The sequence below is a fragment of the Empidonax traillii genome, unplaced genomic scaffold (assembly GCF_003031625.1).
Source record: "Empidonax traillii isolate 1590-97213 ecotype Southwest subspecies unplaced genomic scaffold, ASM303162v1 scaffold413:size1348891, whole genome shotgun sequence".
NCBI lineage: Eukaryota > Metazoa > Chordata > Aves > Passeriformes > Tyrannidae > Empidonax > Empidonax traillii.
This window is the reverse complement of record NW_020955606.1, coordinates 1,045,587-1,063,354: the sequence shown is the minus strand read 5'-3', so window position 1 is coordinate 1,063,354 and position 17,768 is coordinate 1,045,587. Positions and strand designations below refer to the sequence as shown.

Below are 17,768 nucleotides of genomic sequence, written 5' to 3'. Positions count from 1 at the left end.
TTGCGAGTGGGCGCCGCGGCACCGTCGCTATGGCAACCGCCCCGCCCTCGCTGCCTATTGGCCGAGCGGCGCGCGCAACCCGGGCAACCGCCCGGCGCGGCGCGGGGTTGTTGTGAGGGGCCGGTTGTAGGCGGGGGGTCCCGGTGCGGGTCCCGGTGCGGTGCCGGTCCCCGTCCCGGTGCGGTGCCGCCGGGCCCCGCCGCCACCAGCGTCCGCGGGATCCCCCACGGCGGCCCGAGGAGCGCTCCCGCCCCCGTGATGCTCATCAGCGGTGAGGCCTCGCCCGCCGCCGCGCCGCCGCTCGGGAGGGTCTCGCCGTGACCGCGTCTGTGTGTGTGCCCGCCCTGACAGCCCCGGTGCACGGCCCGGCCGGACGACCCCCCAGCAGAGCGGAGCCTCGCCGGGAGGAGGAGGAGGAGGGCGCTGCAGCCGTGCCCGCCCCAGAGGCGCCGCTCTGAGCCATGGCCGTGGCCGTGACCACGAAGACGGCGTGGAAGCTGCGTGAGTGCGGGGAGGGGGGTAGTAGGAGCCAGCTCATCCCTGCTCTGGGTGTGGGGTGAATGTTGCCGACTGGAATTTTTAAGTCCTGGAAGTCCCACTTGAAAACATAGCAGCACGGGAGATAGCGCAGCCTTGTCACCAAAGGGGCACGGCCTGTGCCTTTTTTCTGGTGAGTTGCTGCAGCAACAGCCGAAATGCCCGGCTGGCCCTCCGTGACTCCGAGGTGGTACAAGAACAACTGAGGCAGTGAGGGATGGGGCACCTCGAGGGCAGCCCTGGATGTACAGACAGGCTGGGGGATGAGGGGCTGGAGAACAACCCTCAGAAAGGGACCTGAGGGTCCTGGTCCATGGCAAGTTGGATATGAGCCACCAGTGTGCCCTGGGGTGCATCAGGCCCAGCATCACCAGCAGGTCAAGGGAGGAGATTGTCCCACTCTGCTCTGTGCTGGTGCAGCCTCACCTTGACTCCCGGGGGCACATTTGGGCACCACAGTATGAGAAGGATATAAAGCTTTTAGGGAGCATCCAAAGATGGGGAAGGGTCTAGAGGGCAAGCCATACGAGGAGTGGCTGAGATCTCTTGGCTTGTTCAGCCTGGAGGAGACAGAGGGCAGAGTTCACCGTGGGCTGCTGCTTCTTCTCAAGGGGCAGCAAAGGGTCAGCTCCCATCTCTGCTCTGTGACCAGTGACAGGATCCCAGGGAATAGCTGGAGCTGTGCCAGTGGAGGTTTAGGTTGGATATTGGGAAAAGGTTCTTTACCCAGAGAGTGGTGGGGCACTGAACAGACTCCCCAGGGAAGTCACAGCAGCAACCCTGACAGAGCTCAAGGAGAATTTGGACAATGCTCTTGGGCACAGGGTGGGATTGTTGGGGCTGTCCTGTGCAGGGCCAGGAATTGAACTCAATGATCCTTGTGAGTGCCTTCCAGCTTAGGGTATTCTATGATTCAATGGAAAGCCCCCTTCAGAGCCCAAATTGTGGCAGGGAGTCCCCTCAGTGTCAGAGAGGAAGCCCCAAACTTAGCCCATTTGGGGTTGTCCTTCATTGCTGCTCACTGGTTACAGAAGGTTCAGAGAGGTCTTCGCTGCAGGAGGAACGAGGTTTATCTTTGCAGGGCCTGTGTGTCTCTCCTGAAATTGCTTTGCAAGAGACTGTAAGAATCTGCTGCTTTTATGTCCATTCTTCCTCTAAAGGAGCAGTAGACAGTCACTGACTACCAATTTCTGTCTGCTTCACTGGCCACTGGTGAGTTATTCCACGGGAGCTTTCGAGGAATGCTTAGAAGCAATGGAGTGTTGTCATTTGCTTTAGAGCTTTGATGTGGGGTCTAGAAATTGGCCAGCAGAAATACAGTATCCTTGACTGGTAACACATGAAGGGATCTGAGATAACTGACTTAGCAATTTTGTATCTTTTTGAGCTGATAGCCAGTTATCTTCCCAAGCCTGAAACTCCAGTCCTAGGAAAAGCTGGAAGTCGATCCATCTCCATTCCCTAAGTGGACAGAAGTTCTTGATCTTCATTTTTGCCAGGCTATGCCCCATCTTAGCATCCTCCTGAGAGCAAGAAGCACTCTGAGTGTTAGGATTGTTTCAGCAATGCTAATTAGGAGTTCAGCGTTGCTGGGCTGGTGGGTGATAGATGGTGACGAGAGATGAAACAAAAAGTTTGTGGATTTAAGGAGGTTTATGAGGGAGTGGATGGACCTCTCTGGCCAAGGCAGACTCCTGATTATCACCTGGCTTTTATGAACAAAGGGTTGGATGCTTCTCCAAAGCTTATAAAGTTACAATATAATATTAAGAATGAAATCAAGAGGAAGGAAAAAGCGGAGCTGCTGACACGCTCATTTGAGCATCAATGCTCTGCAGCTGTCCTTTCAATTTTAACTAGTGAGTTGTCTATTAATGCTAATTGTACTGTTGGTTACTTTCTAGTCCATGTTTTAAGAACACTTTGTTTTACCATTGTCATGTGGAAGTTTGGTCTTTCAACACAATACAAGCGTATTTTCAGATTTGCCCTTCACGTGTAATTTGTGGTCTGGTTACCTTTGTAATTTGAAAGGTGTTTCTCCAGCCCAGGTGAAAGTTAAGCAGTTTGGCTTTCAAAAAAGCAACTCTGAGAGTTTGAGATCAAAGTACCTCTAATTATTATTGCAGCTGTCTGATATCCTTTTGGATTAGTATTGCGTGTAAAATGTTGGAATTGCTCCTCCCATCCAAACAGTCTGAATGAAAGCTGAATCGATGCTACTGAGCCTTTCTATGGACAGGTTTCATGACTATCAGGCATGCAAATGCATCTGCCAAAAGCCCCTGCCAAGAATTTGAGTGGAGTTAAAAATCCACTGTACAAATGAGATGCCTCAGCAAAGATGCTCCTTTGGCTTCTCTTTTGCCCCAAATTGGTTTCTTTATGATGAGGTTTCTGTCACTGCAGTGTCAGAGCTTCCCCTTAGCCCCCATTTCTAAGAGTCTTGTAACATTAATGAGGTTTGTTCCTTTCTGCCCTTTTGGGTAGACACTCACACCCTCCTTTGTCACAGTTTCATGCTCTGCAGTGCTCAGTTTTGCCTGTGTTAGTGGGTATGTAGCAAAGCTCTGCCAAAGCTCAGGGAAAGGAGCTCCACCTCTCCCCGCTGCTGAGTCCGACTTTTTCCCTGGGTAGGGTGGCAAACTGTACCACTGCTCATCTGCCAGTTCCTCTCAGGTTAGACTCTCTGCTGCTGCTGCTTTCTAGAACAGGATTAGAGAGCCTTCCACTAGGTGACTCTGACCGCTGTGCACTACTGCAGGTAAGGTGCCTTCTGTGTTCAGGTTGCTTCACTTGAGCAAATCTTTAAAAGCTCCTGAGCTGCTGCAAGTGAGAGAAGATGCTTTTTGTAAGCCATGTGAGCACTGGAGTCGTGAAGCTTTGGTCAGCAAATGTCTTAAGTGCAGAGGGCAGAGCCGAGAGAGAATGTTTCAAGCAAGATAATAGTGTGACTTCTTATCTGAGCAGTGGGCTGCTGCAGCCTGTCCATAGAAAACTATGTGAAGTTTCTGGAGGAAGAATATTTTTTAGTGCTTTTGGAGGAATGGGATGAAAATTGTTATACTGGTCTGTCATAACTGTTGGCTTTGTTTTGTGCAGAAGAGATCGTGGCCCACAGCAGCAATGTGTCCTCAGTAGTCCTGGGAAAAGGTTCAGGCCGGATGCTGGCCACCGGAGGAGATGACTGTCGGGTCAACATATGGTCAGTTAGCAAGCCCAACTGCATCATGGTAAGAACAGGCCTTTTTTTCAGCTTTTTGAGGTTTGGAGGGTGGGGAATGAGGGGAAAGATTGTTGGGCTGTAGCCTGGGGAATAGTTTACCAGCACAAAGCTGGGTGACAGGATTCTAGCTAAAGAAAAGGACAGGATTGGGTGCCTGGTGAGGCCCCTGCTCCAAAGAGATTTGGGATGGCTGGATGCTTGAGCTGGGCCAGTGCATGCTCAGATAATGAATACTGCGCTTCATATGTTACCAGGCTACAGATAATTAAAGGAAGAGTTTTGTACAAGATCAGCTAGTTTTGTAGTGCAGGCTGCAGGGGCCAGTTTTGTACCCTGGAGTTTGCAGTCATAGCAGGAGACATTCCCAGCAGGACGCATTCCCACCTGTCCCATGGTCCCTGACTGCCACCTTTAGCACATGTCCTTGGCATTTTTGTAATTAACAGCACAATAATGTTGTGGTATTGAAGGCATTGGTCTAGCCAGTGTGAATCTTGTGAGGGAGAACTCAGGAAAGTGGGGTCCAAAGGGCTAAAAGGAGAATGTGTCTGCTTTGTTTTTTTCATTCTGTATGTTTTGTCCTCTGAAATTCATCTTTAGTGAGTATGATTATTATGATTCCTGATGTTTACATGCCGGGAAAGAGGGAGAAGTTACACTGCAAGGAACATTGCAACTCAGGTTAAGTTTGAGCTATGATTCTCACTAAGCAGAGGCAGCTGCTTGTAGAGTATGTAGAGGATTTCAGTTGCACATGGAATCCTAAGACAGCCCCAGCAGAACAGGCAGCTTCCAGCTGGCATTCCCAGCCTCTGTATGTGTGTGGGAGGCACAGAGCTGGCCTAGCTGTTTAAAAAGACATGTTTGAGGATGGAGTAAAGCAGAGAATATTGCTTAATTGGCAACCAAAAAGTCTGAAATGGTGGTATTGGTTTTCTTAAGTTAGTTTTAAATGTTCCTGTGTTTTACTTAAATACAGGCCTTTTCAAAATAGTGATGTAATTTGTAAGGTTTCAGGTGTTCAGAGATGGAAGGAACTGCATACATGTGAATTACTGCCTTATGCCTCAAGTCAGTACTTCAGTACTGGGACCATGTTATCACCGTGACACTCATTGCTGGCAGCAGTGTATGGCTCCTTCCTTATGTGAAGTCTCTGAATTAGCCCTGCTTTTGCTCATGCTTTGATTTTGTAACCTGTTCATGGCACTTCCATGACCCATTTAGAGAAAACATGGTACCATTGTGCTTGCACAGCACGGTTTTTATGATGTAAGAATGTGTCAGCCTTGTCTGGGCGTCCACACCTAATGTTTAACTACCTGTGTCTCTGTTGATGCATCCTTTCAAAATTAGTCAGTGTGCTCCAGAGAGTGGGATAACGTGGAAGATGGGTGTGCCATGCAGGGATGGGCTTTTGGGGTGCTCTGCCATACTGGTGTCTGCGGAGGAGAAAGGACCAGGCCCAGCTCATGACTAGAAGAGTTACCCCTCAAGAATGGACAATGCCATGGTTCATGCAGGGCTGTGTCAGCAGCTGTTGACTGTGACTAATGGTTTTCCCCGCAGAGCTTGACAGGCCACACAACCCCCATTGAGAGCCTACAGGTCAATCCCAATGAGAAGCTCATTGTTGCAGGGTCCCGGTCAGGCTCCATTCGAGTTTGGGATCTGGAAGCTGCCAAAGGTACGTGTCCAGGACTTTCCACTTCTGTTAGTGCACACTTTTTGGAGAACCCTTATGCTTCATGTCTGTGCTGACCCAGAAGGTTCCCGACTTAAGAAGGAGCAGGAGCCTGGCATTGCTTTCATGTTCATTTGAAGCCCTCTCAGAGGGCTTTTGTGTCCTTCTACTGAGGCTGTAGAGCTGTGCATTCATGCTCAAGCAGAAATGTGAACATATACTGGGAACACTGATCTGAGGAACTAGTTTCTATGGTTTTGACCTGAGTGTACTGAAATTTATCTTCCACATCCCTTTCCATGCATGTATAGATAACTAGGCATATAGAACTTGTATTCAGAGTCTCAGCTTAAAGTGAACCTTAATAAAAGGATCCAAAACCAGATTGGAAGTTTTAAGTGTATTAAGTTCTGCTTAGGGATTCTCCCGCTCACTGACCTCTTGTTCTCGTTCTTAGGTTCTAGCTTTTCTTTTCTCCTCAAGCAATTTTTCTCCTCTTCTGCTCTTGCATGAAATAGACAAAGACCTAATTTTTAATAAACTGTGAAAGCTGTGAACTCACTGAGCTCTGATCCTTTAAAAGCCAGCTGTTGGGTCATATTTTATTTATTGCATTTTCCTCAAATCCGAGAGTGAATTTGCAAAGCTGTCATAAATCACTTGAGTGCATTCCAGCAGGAATACCAGAAAATGACTGAGCATTTCTTATAGGTTGCTACTTGTTCATAGAGGGAATGTGCAATGAAAATAGGCTTACACTGGCTGAGCTAAGAAGGAAAACTACAGATGGCATCAATAATGAAAAGCACTTTTGTCATTCAGACAGTTAGAATCAGTTCAGTTATGGAATAGTTTGGCACTGCCAGTGGAGAGTAGCTGATTTGGCTGAATTTATTAGGAGACCTATGAGCCAGTGTCTGTGTAAATGACCACTCCAGCTCTGACTCAAGAGCTAATTTCTGCCAAGGGAATCACCAGATGATGGAGAGGGATTGCCCTTGTTATTATCTGAGCAATTTTTCTTCCTCACAGTTGAGTTCTGCATTCATCTCTCCTTGCAGAGATAATTCCAGTTCTACTGGTCTCTTCTGGTTTCCAGAATTACAAGGGCTGTTACTTGATGACTTCCTGAAACACTTATCACTTCTTTGTCTCCTGCTTTCTAAGTGACCCTTCCTGGTCTTTTGGATCCTTCTTGCAAGGGACAATTGAAGGAGTCCAGGGTGAATATTTAAACTTATGAGGTGGTGCCTGGATGGAGTGCAGAGTCCCAGGAAAGGGTCTGTCTAATAGCACTGCAAGGTGAATGTCAAATGTCCCTTTCACTTCCAGGCTAAAACTGTTCCTTCCCCAGCCCATTTTGCTGTCTGCGTATCGAGTGGAAAGATGCCATAGCAGCCTGCCAGCTGCCTCGTTCTCAGAATGGAGACCTTTGGAGTTCCATCCATAGTTTCCATTTGTAAGGACAGGACTTTCAATAGGATCACTGAACATGGGCCCTCTGTTGCTGTTTCTTTGTGTTGCAAGGCTAAAGTCAGAAGCATTTCCGTAAAATAATGTCTATGGAGGAATAAACAGTTTATAACATGTCTAATGTGTGTTGTATTCACATGTGGTTAATGGTGAGGATAGAATGGCTACACTTCTGAATGCTGTCTGGGGGAAATGAGCTACTAAATATTTGCTCCCTATTCCTTCTCCCTACTCTGCCTCTCCTTTTCCCAGTTCTTCGTACCTTACCGGGTCACAAAGCGAATATCTGCAGCCTTCATTTCCATCCTTTTGGAAGCTTTGTGGCATCTGGCTCTTTGGATACCAATATTAAGGTAAAACCCAGCTTCCACTAGAGATTCCCCTCTTTACTTGCAGCCTCTTTGTTTTGAACAGTGCCAGAAGTGTTGGTAGATGCTGCACTTTGTCATTTCCGTGTGTGGGCAGGTGTGTTTGCGAGTGCTTGTGAAATCCCTGCGCGTGTTTTCACAGCAGTAGCTCCTGAGTGTGACTCCTCTGGTGTGGAATGTGGCTCTGAGTAAGGTGCCAGCCAAGACCTGGTGTCAGCAAGCACAGATGTCCTGGTTGCTGTAGATTGTATCTGTTTCATCAGGCTGGTATTCGACTGTCAGAATTGAGGTGCTGTAGCGTGAAATGCTTTAGAAGAGGGATTCCTGCTTGGGGATTTAGGTTAGAAAACATCCCTGAGGCACAGAGGGGTTCAGCAGCCCCTTCATTCTGCAGTGTCTGTTAGCTTGGTGACAGGGAGAGCTCTTGTTCTGGCAGGACCCTTGGGATCCCAGCATGCTGCTTCAAACATATCATTTATTTGCTTTTCTTCCCTGTAGCTCTGGGATGTAAGAAGAAAAGGCTGTATCTTCACATTCAAGGTAAAATGTTTCATTATTTTCAGGCAAGGAGGGGAGAAAGCTTTCTGTTGAGGACTTGTGAGCAAACCTTAAAGTGATTATGTACAATTAACTTCCTAGTTTTCCAGCATGAATAAGATCTGCAGTGGCCTGGCAAAGCTCAGCAGGTCTCTGCGAGCTGTATGGGAATAGGAAATGGATATTATGGAATATCAATGAATATCATGTGCTACAGAGTGGATGGCTTCAGTGGGGGATGGAGAGCATCCAGGAGGGTTTCTTTTTATGGTAGCTGGTCTTAACCATGCAAGTCCCCACTGCACTGACATGGTTTTGTTCTCAAGGCCTTTTTCTTCCCAAACAACTTGCTGTATATTAATTCATTTAGAAACCAGAGACTTAGTGTCACAGCACTTCTGTCTGACCCTGTGTAATTTAAAATTGATTCCTATTAATGAAGCCAGATCTGTATTTACCATACTTAAACAGATGGCAGAAATGTCTAGATGAGAGACATTTAGTGTGGATGGGTGTACTGTCTTGGGTGTAGTGTCTTGAGTCTAGTGTTTAGTGCTCTGCAAGCTGTGGACTATGTAAAACACTTAGTTGATTTTGTTTTATTATATTGTATAGGATTGAAGGACAAAAGCCAGAATGCTGTTTGTTTTTCTCGTTCCAGGGTCACACAGAAGCAGTTCGATGTCTTCGCTTTAGCCCTGATGGGAAGTGGGTGGCCTCGGCTGCTGATGATCACACTGTAAAGGTAATTTATTGTGACACCCTCCTTATGTGCTCGTGGCATGTGGGAATGCTGGGATCATCTTTTTACCAGGCATTACCATCACTCGCCCATAAAAGCCTTTAGTTCATTAGGCAGCTGGCTGAGTCCTGTGGCTTTGCAAGGACCAGTCTGTTTGTGGCAATCCTGCCCAGTGGCCCCCAGGAAATTGCTGCATGTGTTGAAATGCACTTACCCAACAGATGTTGGCACTGTGAGCATGAAGGTTCAGGTTTTGGTGGTGGTAGAGTTGTGATACCTGAACGCTGGCCTTGGTTCTCTCAGTAAACCTTGCAGAATGAGTCGTCTACAGCATGTTTGCTTCGTCACACCAACTTCTGGCTCTGCTCAGTCAATTCAGTAGGGGTGTGTTATCCTACACACTGCACGTGATTATCAGTCTGAAAATTACTGCCAGGGCTGAGCAGAGCAAGAGAAGGAGTTCAGGAAAGTACCAGCTGAAACAGTGTTGTCTCACTGTTGTCTCACATGGGGTATGAGGGAATGGAGATGAAGGACTGATTTTATTTTTAGTTTCACGTGAAATGAACTGATCAGTCATTTCACTGGATTTTTAAGTAGAGACTAGAGCACAGGAAGAAGGAATTGATAAGGGAGTCAGAGCTTTTGGATCTTTGTTTACTTTTGAGGTATAGTTTGTGGGGACAGGTGAAACTGCTGTATTTTATCTCAGTCTCTAAATATAAACCAGAAACTTCTAGGGGACAAATTACATGGAAAATTAAAAAGCAAATGTCAAAACCATTGTCAAAACAACCCAAAAATGCGGCCTTAAATGACTGGGATGGTACTTTTTCCCTGACCATGGCTTTCTTTGACAGACTTGAGTTTGTTCTTGGAGGGGGGAAGAATTAGAAAGTTACCAGTACAAGGAAATGCCAAGTGTGTTGGAAATCTCTAACATTAAATCTCTTCAAGTGTCCCTCTGTTCTTTTCTCCTTTCAGCTGTGGGATCTGACTGCTGGGAAGTTAATGTTCGAGTTTACAGGACATACCGGCCCAGTAAATGTTGTTGAATTCCATCCCAATGAATACCTTTTGGCTTCTGGCAGCTCTGACAGGTACATAAGGGGAGGGAGAAAGAAGGGAAATGTATATGTCTGTTCTCTTTCCTGATGCCCTTCCTTGCAGGAACATGGGAAATAGGAATGTCACACAACTCTAGCCAGCAGGACACCCCATCTGTGCTGGGCAGAACATGGGGATCTTGGCTTCTCATCCAAAATTGATGGCAGCTTCTGCCACACTAGGAACCAATGCAGAGCCTGAAGCATCTCACTAATCCAGCTGACATCCTATGTGAACAGCAGGTAGCCCTGCTCAGCTGACAGCGTGTTTTCTTAGTTCTGGGTCAGCTCTAAATGCCCATCCCTGTCTAGAATCTCTAAGCATCTGTCTGGATTCATGGATCTTAGCTAGACTCGCCTGTGTAGGGTCAGCATTTGTGCACAACGCTGGCAGTCATTCTAGCTATCAGTGTTTTGTTAAATCCTGGATCCTACAGTGATTTCTAGAGGGATGAGCAACTTTATTCTGTTGTGTGTACAGGACTGTTCGGTTCTGGGACTTGGAGAAGTTTCAAGTTGTGAGCTGTATCGAAGAGGAAGCTACTCCTGTCAGGTACATTCAATTCCCACTCAAGTGTGCTAGGCAGTGACTAAAGTGGGGGTGAAGAGAGAAGGGGTTTCCCCAGAGAGAGGGAACTTATTGAGAAGAAGTTTGGGCTGCTTGAGTTGTTGCACAGGCCCACCAGGCTTCCCAGGTGAACACCAGATCGGAAGGTTCACTGTTACAAATGGAGTGGGAATTGTTCAGTGCAGTCAGGGGCCCACAGGGACTGAGCAAGGTGGGAATGCTGTGCCTGATTCTCCACCCACCTTCCTCCCAGGTGTGTGCTCTTCAACCCAGATGGCTGCTGCTTGTACAGTGGCTTCCAGGACTCTCTGCGTGTGTACGGCTGGGAGCCAGAGCGCTGTTTTGATGTGGTCTTGGTGAACTGGGGAAAAGTAGCTGACTTATCTATCAGCAACAACCAGCTGGTAAGCCACTGCTCCTGAGCCTGGGGGAGGCAGCTGGGAGATAGGAGATAAAATCCTCCTACCTTCTTGCAGGCCTTCTGACCTGTAAGCTTGGATCAGACTGCAAGTGGCCAGGGCTTGCAATGTGCCCAGCCCTTAGACAAAGATTGGGGGCTTTTGCTTTCAGCAGCCTTGGCTCCACTTTGTCTCTCTTTGGCTTCTGGAAGAAAGAACTGGGGCTTGGTTTGACCAGTACTTAGAAGCTATGCTTGGCAGAAGTTTTATCCAAGCCTTTCATAAATCATTGGCAACTTTGAGTTGAAAAAGCCAAAGCACCGAACTGAGCAATCCTCAAGCGCGGTTGCTCACGGTCACTCCATCCTGCTTGTTCTCAAAAAGGGCTGGTGTGCACCCTGCTCCTCGATCGATTACCTCGATCTCTTGCCTCTGCAGATAGGAGTTTCCTTTGCACAAAGCACAGTCTCTTCCTTCGTTGTGGATCTCAGCAGAGTCCCGAAGTCAGATTCTATTCCCCATGGGCTGGTCAGGGACGACCAACCTCTTGTGCCACCGACCCCCACAGGGTCTTCCCTTCGCCGCATCTACGACAGGCCCTCAACGAGCTGCGCCAAGCCACAGAGGTGAGGGGGGCTGCTGGCTTGTTGAACTGGGAGGTTCTAAGGAAATTTTTCAGGAACTCAGTGTTCTCTGTCTCTCTGACGGTATGGCTCTTCCCCTGACATCACCTCTTTTTCCACAGCAGAGTAAAGCACAACTCGGAGAGTGAGAGGCACAGTCCGAGCAGTGAAGATGACAGGGATGAGAAGGAATCCAAGGCTGAGATCAAGAACCAGGAGGATTACAAAGAGATCTTCCAGCCCAAGAATGCAATCTGTTAGTACCAAGGGTTATTGTGCTTTGGAGTTGTGTTTGGATTTGAGCTGAAGACACTAAACTGGTTCAGTAGATCTGAACTTTGGCTCACTATAACAGACTTCACCTGTGACTGGAGGATTCAGAAAACTTTATAATTCTTTAATATTCTTTAATGTTCTCTTTGCACACTGAACCACAGATCATGTTGGTGAATGGCTGGAAGGTGGTACCTTTACTAGGGTGCAGTGATGTCTGGTTAAAGCCTGGCTCAGAATCCAGAGCTCCCTTGTAAATGTGTTGCCTTCCTGTCCTGATTAGGGTGTTACAGGAATTTTATTAGCTTGAAATTTCGTTATGTGTAAGGTCAGCAGCCTTCATTGAAGAAGGAAAGGCAAAAGATTTTGTTTAAGCAGTTTAGGAGACATTGTGCAATGCCTTTTCTAGGGAAGTCATAGCCATTATTTTTATTTACTTATATAAGTCAATTTAACAGGAGCTGATTTTTTTCTAATATCATTTGTTGTAACAGTCCCCTGTCTCATGTTTCACACCTCTACAGCAGCAATGAACTACTTCGTCAGTTTTGTCTCTCCATCCATGAAGGCTGAAAGCCTGTGGCTAAACTCAACAATATCGTCAAGGTCCAAAAGAGATAACTCTGCTTGTTGTATCACTGATTACCCTCATGTGTGGAGTTGTTGGAGATCTCTCAGCTCCAAGGTTAACTTAATCACTGATCTGTAGCCTTGGGTGCTCCTTCATTTGTCTGTCTTTTTATTCTTATTCTGTAGGTCGAACTCCTCCTCGAAATGAGCCCTTTCCAGCCCCTCCTGAGGATGGTGAGTGTGGAAATGACACCTTGGAGGGAATGGGGTTAATGTCCCTCGAGAGAGGGAGAGCTGCATGTCTGCAGAAACGGCTCCTTGTAGTCTAGCTATGCAGCACCTTTGCTCTCAGCTCTTGAGAGGAACACTCAGTGTCTGTTTCCCACTCCTTTTCATCTTGGTAGAGCCTGTAGCTGCAAAGGAAGCAGTGAAGCCCAGCCAAGCTGCGGATGTCCAGACCTCGTTGCCAAAGCAAGAGCTTGTAAGTACTGTGTGATCTGTTTGTGCTCCCTCTGTGAACGATGTGAGAGTGCTCGAGACTTTATGATTTCTGCTCAGGCTGATTTGTTACTGAAGGGCAGTAAAGTGCAGCTCCAGGCTTTGTCCTGCCGAGTGTCATCCCTGAGCAGTGGAATCAAGGCCAGGCCTTTGACAGGGGATGTGTCTGTTGTTTTTGCTCTCTGTTTGCTCTTGCAGTGGTGTTTCTCCTTGTGTCTCAAAACTGGGGCACTCTGAAGAGAACCAAGCACCAGGTTTCTGCAAGTGCTTGAACTGAGGCTGGTTTTTTGCCAAAATTGTGAGCAGATGATGGGCCAGTATCCATTATACTGGCTTCTTTAGAATTCTGTCTTAGCCTTCAGGCTGGCCACAGCCCATTGCCCTAATTTCAGATCCTCATAACAGTAACAGCACTTGGCACTTCTGCTGGGGCATCACCATGTGTTCTTTACGAACCTTAATTACATCTTGGTGTGTACCTGAGAGGCACTTTATTGCCTCTTAAACTATGCTAGCAGACTGGAGACTGCTTCTGCCTTAGGACCCTGCTGGGAGAGGAAAACAGGTCAGAAATGAAGGTCATCAGAGTAGGGCCAGACCGTTGCTGCTAGAACTTTCATCCCAATTTCTCCTGCAGCCCGATCCAGTCCAGAGGCCACCGATAGCCTCCTCAACTTCTTTGACCAGAACAGAGCCGTCGGTGATTCCCGCAGCCAGGAATGAGCCCATTGGCCTGAAGGCCTCTGACTTTCTGCCGGTAAGTGTCTCTGGATGATGGTTTCCAGATGATGTCTGTGTTGGGTGGCATCAGAAAGGGGGGTTTCTCTGAGGTGCCTCCATTGTGATTGGCAGCAAGGTGGTGTGAACACAGCAGCGTTGAGCCCTGCTCACAAATAACGCAGGAAGGAAGGGGTGAGACAGTCACTGAACAACTCCACATACTAGACAGTGATTCATTTAGAAAACTGGTGCCTGCCATTACATGGACGTAATAACCTCACAGGAATCTCTGCCTCTTGCATCTTGGAGGCCTCTTGGTCTCTCCTGGGAAGGGTACTCCCTTGTCCTAAAAAAGGAGAAAGACCAGAGCATCCTGATGATCCCAAACTCTAAATGTGAGCAAAGGAAGTAGTGGTTCCAGCGTGGTATGGGCAGGAATCAAATTGAGAGTCTAATAAATTGTCTAAGATTTATGGTTTGTAATAAAATCTGCTGATTCCAGAATAATGTTTCACATTAAAAAATAGGGTTTACATGAAAGAATTTCTTCATCAAAAAATACTGGTTTTGGAAACTTACTTTAAATTCACCTTTTTTTTGAGAGTTTTTCCAAAGCTTCAAACATGTTTGTGATTGATGTAGTAGAAACAGCAGAAAAGAAGTAACTGAGGTCAGAACAAATTGGACATTTCCATTTCAAAGGCCAGAGAAAGCTCCCACCCTTTTGTGCCACGCTGCTCTGTTATTGGTGTCTGTCCTTCCAGGCTGTGAAAAACCAAAGCCAGACCGAGCTTGTGGATGAGGAAGCCATGTCCCAGATCAGAAAGGGCCACGAGACCATGTGTGTGGTGCTCACCAGCCGCCACAAGAACCTGGACACCGTGCGGGCTGTGTGGAGCACCAGCGACATCAAGGCAAGGATGTGGAGATACCTGAGGGGGGCAGCTGAGCAGCTCTGTTTGCTTGTCTGGGGTTGATTCTACCTCACAAAATACAGAGTATGTCACAGCTCTTGTCCCCAGGGGTGCACCACAGAGCGCCTCTGTGTCCCACCTGAGGCTGGGCAGTCACAAAGAAAGGTGGAGAAAACTTTTCCACTGAGGGAGTTTTCTTCCCTAGCCAACTTCACATTTCCTCTACCTTGTTTTGGAAAGGCAGCACTTGATACTGATTTGCATTAACCAAACCAGCTTGAGCTTTGCAATAAAAGAATTTTTTTTCTTCTTCTCCCTCAGAACTCTCTGGACTCTGCAGTGGCAATCAATGACCTGTCTGTTGTTGTGGACCTCTTGAATATTGTCAACCAAAAAGCGTGAGTCCTGGGTGAGGGCAGCCCCTGGGACAGCCAAGAGCCATCTGGCTGGGAGTTGGGAGCACTGCCTTGGACCTGCCTTGTGCCCAGTGGGCTGTGGCAGCATGAAATGCATGTGCTCATAGTCACATCTTCAAACCTGCAGTGCCAGTACCTGCTGGAGATGTTTGGGGCCAAGGAAAATCAGAGTCCTGGGGCTTCATGAAGTGATTCTCCTGAGAGTCAATGAAATATGTCAGAACCTGCCGCTTTCTCTCACGAGGGGGAGTCAGTGAACTTGCTCAGTGAACTTGCTCAGTGAACTTGAGTGTTGCTGCCTGGGCATTTTGCTATAAAGTGTTATTTGTGTTGACTCCTTTGTAAAGCTTCAGTCTCCAATCTCAGGATGTGTCCTTTTCTTTTCAGGTCTCTCTGGAAGCTGGATTTGTGTACTATAGTCCTGCCGCAGATAGAAAAACTACTCCAAAGTAAATATGAAAGGTGAGGCCCCAAGAACGTGGTGGGCCTGGGGGACAGGGTGTAGATGGTGATAAGGGAGCTCCACTGGGCATTTTGTACCTGAAAGAAAATCCTGAGAAATCACAACAGATAGAGTACAATGCTGGTATGATGCCTGGAAAATAGCGATGGAGTTGCCAGGTGTTTGTGGGAAAAGATATGGAAAGTATGCATGGGCAGGAAGAGCGGGATAGTGGGATTTGGTGTAGGTGTGTTGGATTGAAAACAGCCCTGGCAGCCAGGAGAGGATCACATCAATGTAAAACAAATGGGCTTTGCTCACTGATGGGAGTGAAGCTGTCAGCTTGGGACAAGGGGAACGAAGTGCTGCATCAGCCCTGGAGACTCGTTGTTAGGGGGCAAAAAAATTCAGCCTCTTTCTTAAGATGAAGTTTCTGCTCTTCCTTTCTTCTGGGAGAGAGGCTCCTGCCAGAGTCCCTTGGCAGGACATCTTTGCCCTTCAGCAAAGAGGTCCCACTTGGCAGGGTGTGTGCCAGGACCTTTGGAACAGGCTTGCTTTGTCAAAGCCTTGGAACTAAGATGTATTGATACTTGGCCACTGCTCTTCTTCCCTGGTTACAGGTGGCGGACGGGGGGGTGGTTTGAGGGCTGTGTGTGTGGAGGACAGGAAGAAATTCAAAGAGGACCCACTGCTCTGTTTTTCAGTTACGTGCAGACTGGCTGCACATCCCTGAAACTCATTCTCCAGAGATTCCTGCCACTCATCACAGACATCCTTGCTGCACCACCTTCTGTTGGAGTGGACATCAGCAGAGAGGAAAGGTGAGGCACACGCTGTTGGGGGCTTGTTCCCTGTTGGAGCCAGCCTTTCTCTTGGGTGAGCTTTGTCCTCACCGTGGAGGCTCTGATACTAGACTGGGCATGCCTTGCCTTTGTCTGCAAACACCAAATCCTCCTGCTCTGAGAAAAAGGCCAAGAGACTGCTTTTGCCTCCGTCACTGTGCATTGAGTCACACCTAAACAAAGTGTTGGGAGTAAAACCACCCTGTGGCTTCACCCTCTGCTTCACATGAGTTGGCAGCCAGGCCCTGGATTTTCAGTTCATTCACAGGATAGCTCTGTTTTTTTGAGAATTGACCTTCAGAAATCAGCACCTCCTTCCTCCCTGGTCTGTACTGCCAAAGGGGAAAGGGGAGTGAAAGAGCCCTTATGTGGATGCCATTCCCCTGTCTCATCAGGACATGGGCTGAATGCCTGGTGTTTGTCTGCAGAGCTCTGCTCAGATTTCAGCCTCTTCCAGGCCATTTGCAGGGCTTTTCTCTCCTGCTTGAATTGCCTTTCTGGCACTGCAGGAACAGCCACATCTCTTGGGCAGCTGAGGATTTATGCTGTGTCTGCTGTTGTTGTTTTTGCAGGCTCCACAAATGCAAGCTGTGCTACAAGCAGCTGAAAAACATCAGCAATGTCGTCAAGAACAAGTCTGGGCTCAGTGGCCGCCATGGAAGTGCCTTTCGGGAACTGCTTCTTCTCATGGCTGTCCTGGACTAACAGCCACCACTTCCTCACGTGCAAATACAGGTGGCCAAGCTTCCCTCTGCTCGTGGTCTGGCTGGATTTCAGGTCTCTCCATGTGTCCATCTTTTCCCCCTGCCCCCCTCCGGAATGGTAGGGAAGTGGAATCTGGCTGGCTGGTCGCCCACCCAGCCCCGGTGCCTTACGGGCTGGATGGAGGACCCGAGTGGAGAGACGTGTGCTGTGTCAGGGGCCCTGGTGGGTTGAGGGCCCCGCAAAGACCTGTAGGGAAGCTGCTTCATTTCAGCTCTTCATCTCAGCATCAAGCTCTGGGCTGCTCTGTGTGCTGGCCTTTTCCTGGCAGGACGGCTCCCAGCCTGCTGTCATCCCTCCTTCCCGCCTGTGCTGTCCGTTCTTGTCGCTTGGCCCCGTGGGCCGGGGCTGGCTGGCCCCGCTCTCGCTGTGCAGCGTGCTGAGGACTGCAGAGACCGCCCCACAAACGCCTGCTGTGGGGTGGAGTGCCCTTTCCATACCGAAGGAACATCAGCGGCCATGAGGGATCAGCTCCTTTGGCTTCGTCCAACGTGGGCAAGGACACTGTGCCACGGTGCTGGTGCAGTCTCAAGGACCTGAACCAAGAGGAGGCTGGCTCATGGCTTCTCAAACATCCCTGCTGGCACCCAGGGATGCAGGAGATGAATATCTTCAGACTGTGCTGCGATCTGAGGTCTGCCTGGACCTGTGAGAATATATGACTTAAGCAGGACTTGTCGTACGTGTTTGCCTTTGGGGGTGAGGATTTGGGAGGGTGGAGAAACAGAGGGACATGGACTGATTAATGTCTTTCTACATCCACTGGTCCACTCTTAGAGGTTCATTTTTTGTTTTTTTTCCCCCCAATAAATGTCTGTCAGAATCTTTCTGTCCCTCTTTCTTCTTTCCTCTGGGGAAAGAGGTTCCTGTTGGTGCTTCCCCTGCTCTTCCCAGCCTGTCTCCCGTTTTATACACTGGAGCCTGTTCTCCAGGAATCTGTAACTTAAATGAATTTTATTAAAATATTTGTAATTTTTTTTTTTAAAGTCGTGTTAAATGCCTGAATCTCTTGAAGTCCTGTTTACCTCGGCACAGCTCCTGACTGGGAGCACCCAGGAAAAGCAGGGCT

The 17,768-nt window shown here is 48.2% G+C and overlaps 1 protein-coding gene across 2 annotated transcripts; it reads left to right on the top strand.

The window, feature by feature from the left end:
- Positions 1 to 177: 177 nt before the first annotated feature.
- KATNB1 (katanin regulatory subunit B1) lies at positions 178 to 17,685 on the top strand. 2 transcript variants are annotated; one of them, XM_027893939.1, is made up of 19 exons: positions 178 to 501; positions 3,640 to 3,770; positions 5,333 to 5,450; positions 7,173 to 7,273; positions 7,787 to 7,828; positions 8,487 to 8,570; positions 9,552 to 9,667; positions 10,155 to 10,226; positions 10,495 to 10,645; positions 11,078 to 11,265; positions 11,388 to 11,518; positions 12,292 to 12,339; positions 12,510 to 12,586; positions 13,241 to 13,360; positions 14,088 to 14,237; positions 14,559 to 14,635; positions 15,041 to 15,115; positions 15,800 to 15,916; positions 16,510 to 17,685. In XM_027893939.1, the coding sequence occupies exons 1-19, from the start codon at positions 462 to 464 to the stop codon at positions 16,640 to 16,642; spliced, it is 1,971 nt and encodes a 656-aa protein (XP_027749740.1). In that variant the 5' UTR covers positions 178 to 461; the 3' UTR covers positions 16,643 to 17,685. The 2 variants fall into 2 exon arrangements, with proteins under 2 accessions (XP_027749740.1, XP_027749739.1); XM_027893938.1 differs by having other exon boundaries at positions 11,385 to 11,518.
- Positions 17,686 to 17,768: the final 83 nt, after the last annotated feature.

What these genes read in the sequence shown, in the direction of transcription:
- KATNB1 (XM_027893938.1), top strand. Translation starts at nt 462, where the DNA reads ATGGCCGTGGCCGTGACCACGAAGACGGCGTGGAAGCTGC. An exon ending in GCTGTATCTTCACATTCAAG is followed by an intron (nt 7,829 to 8,486) that starts GTAAAATGTTTC and finishes TTCTCGTTCCAG; the next exon opens with GGTCACACAGAAGCAGTTCG. An exon ending in CTGATGATCACACTGTAAAG is followed by an intron (nt 8,571 to 9,551) that starts GTAATTTATTGT and finishes TTCTCCTTTCAG; the next exon opens with CTGTGGGATCTGACTGCTGG.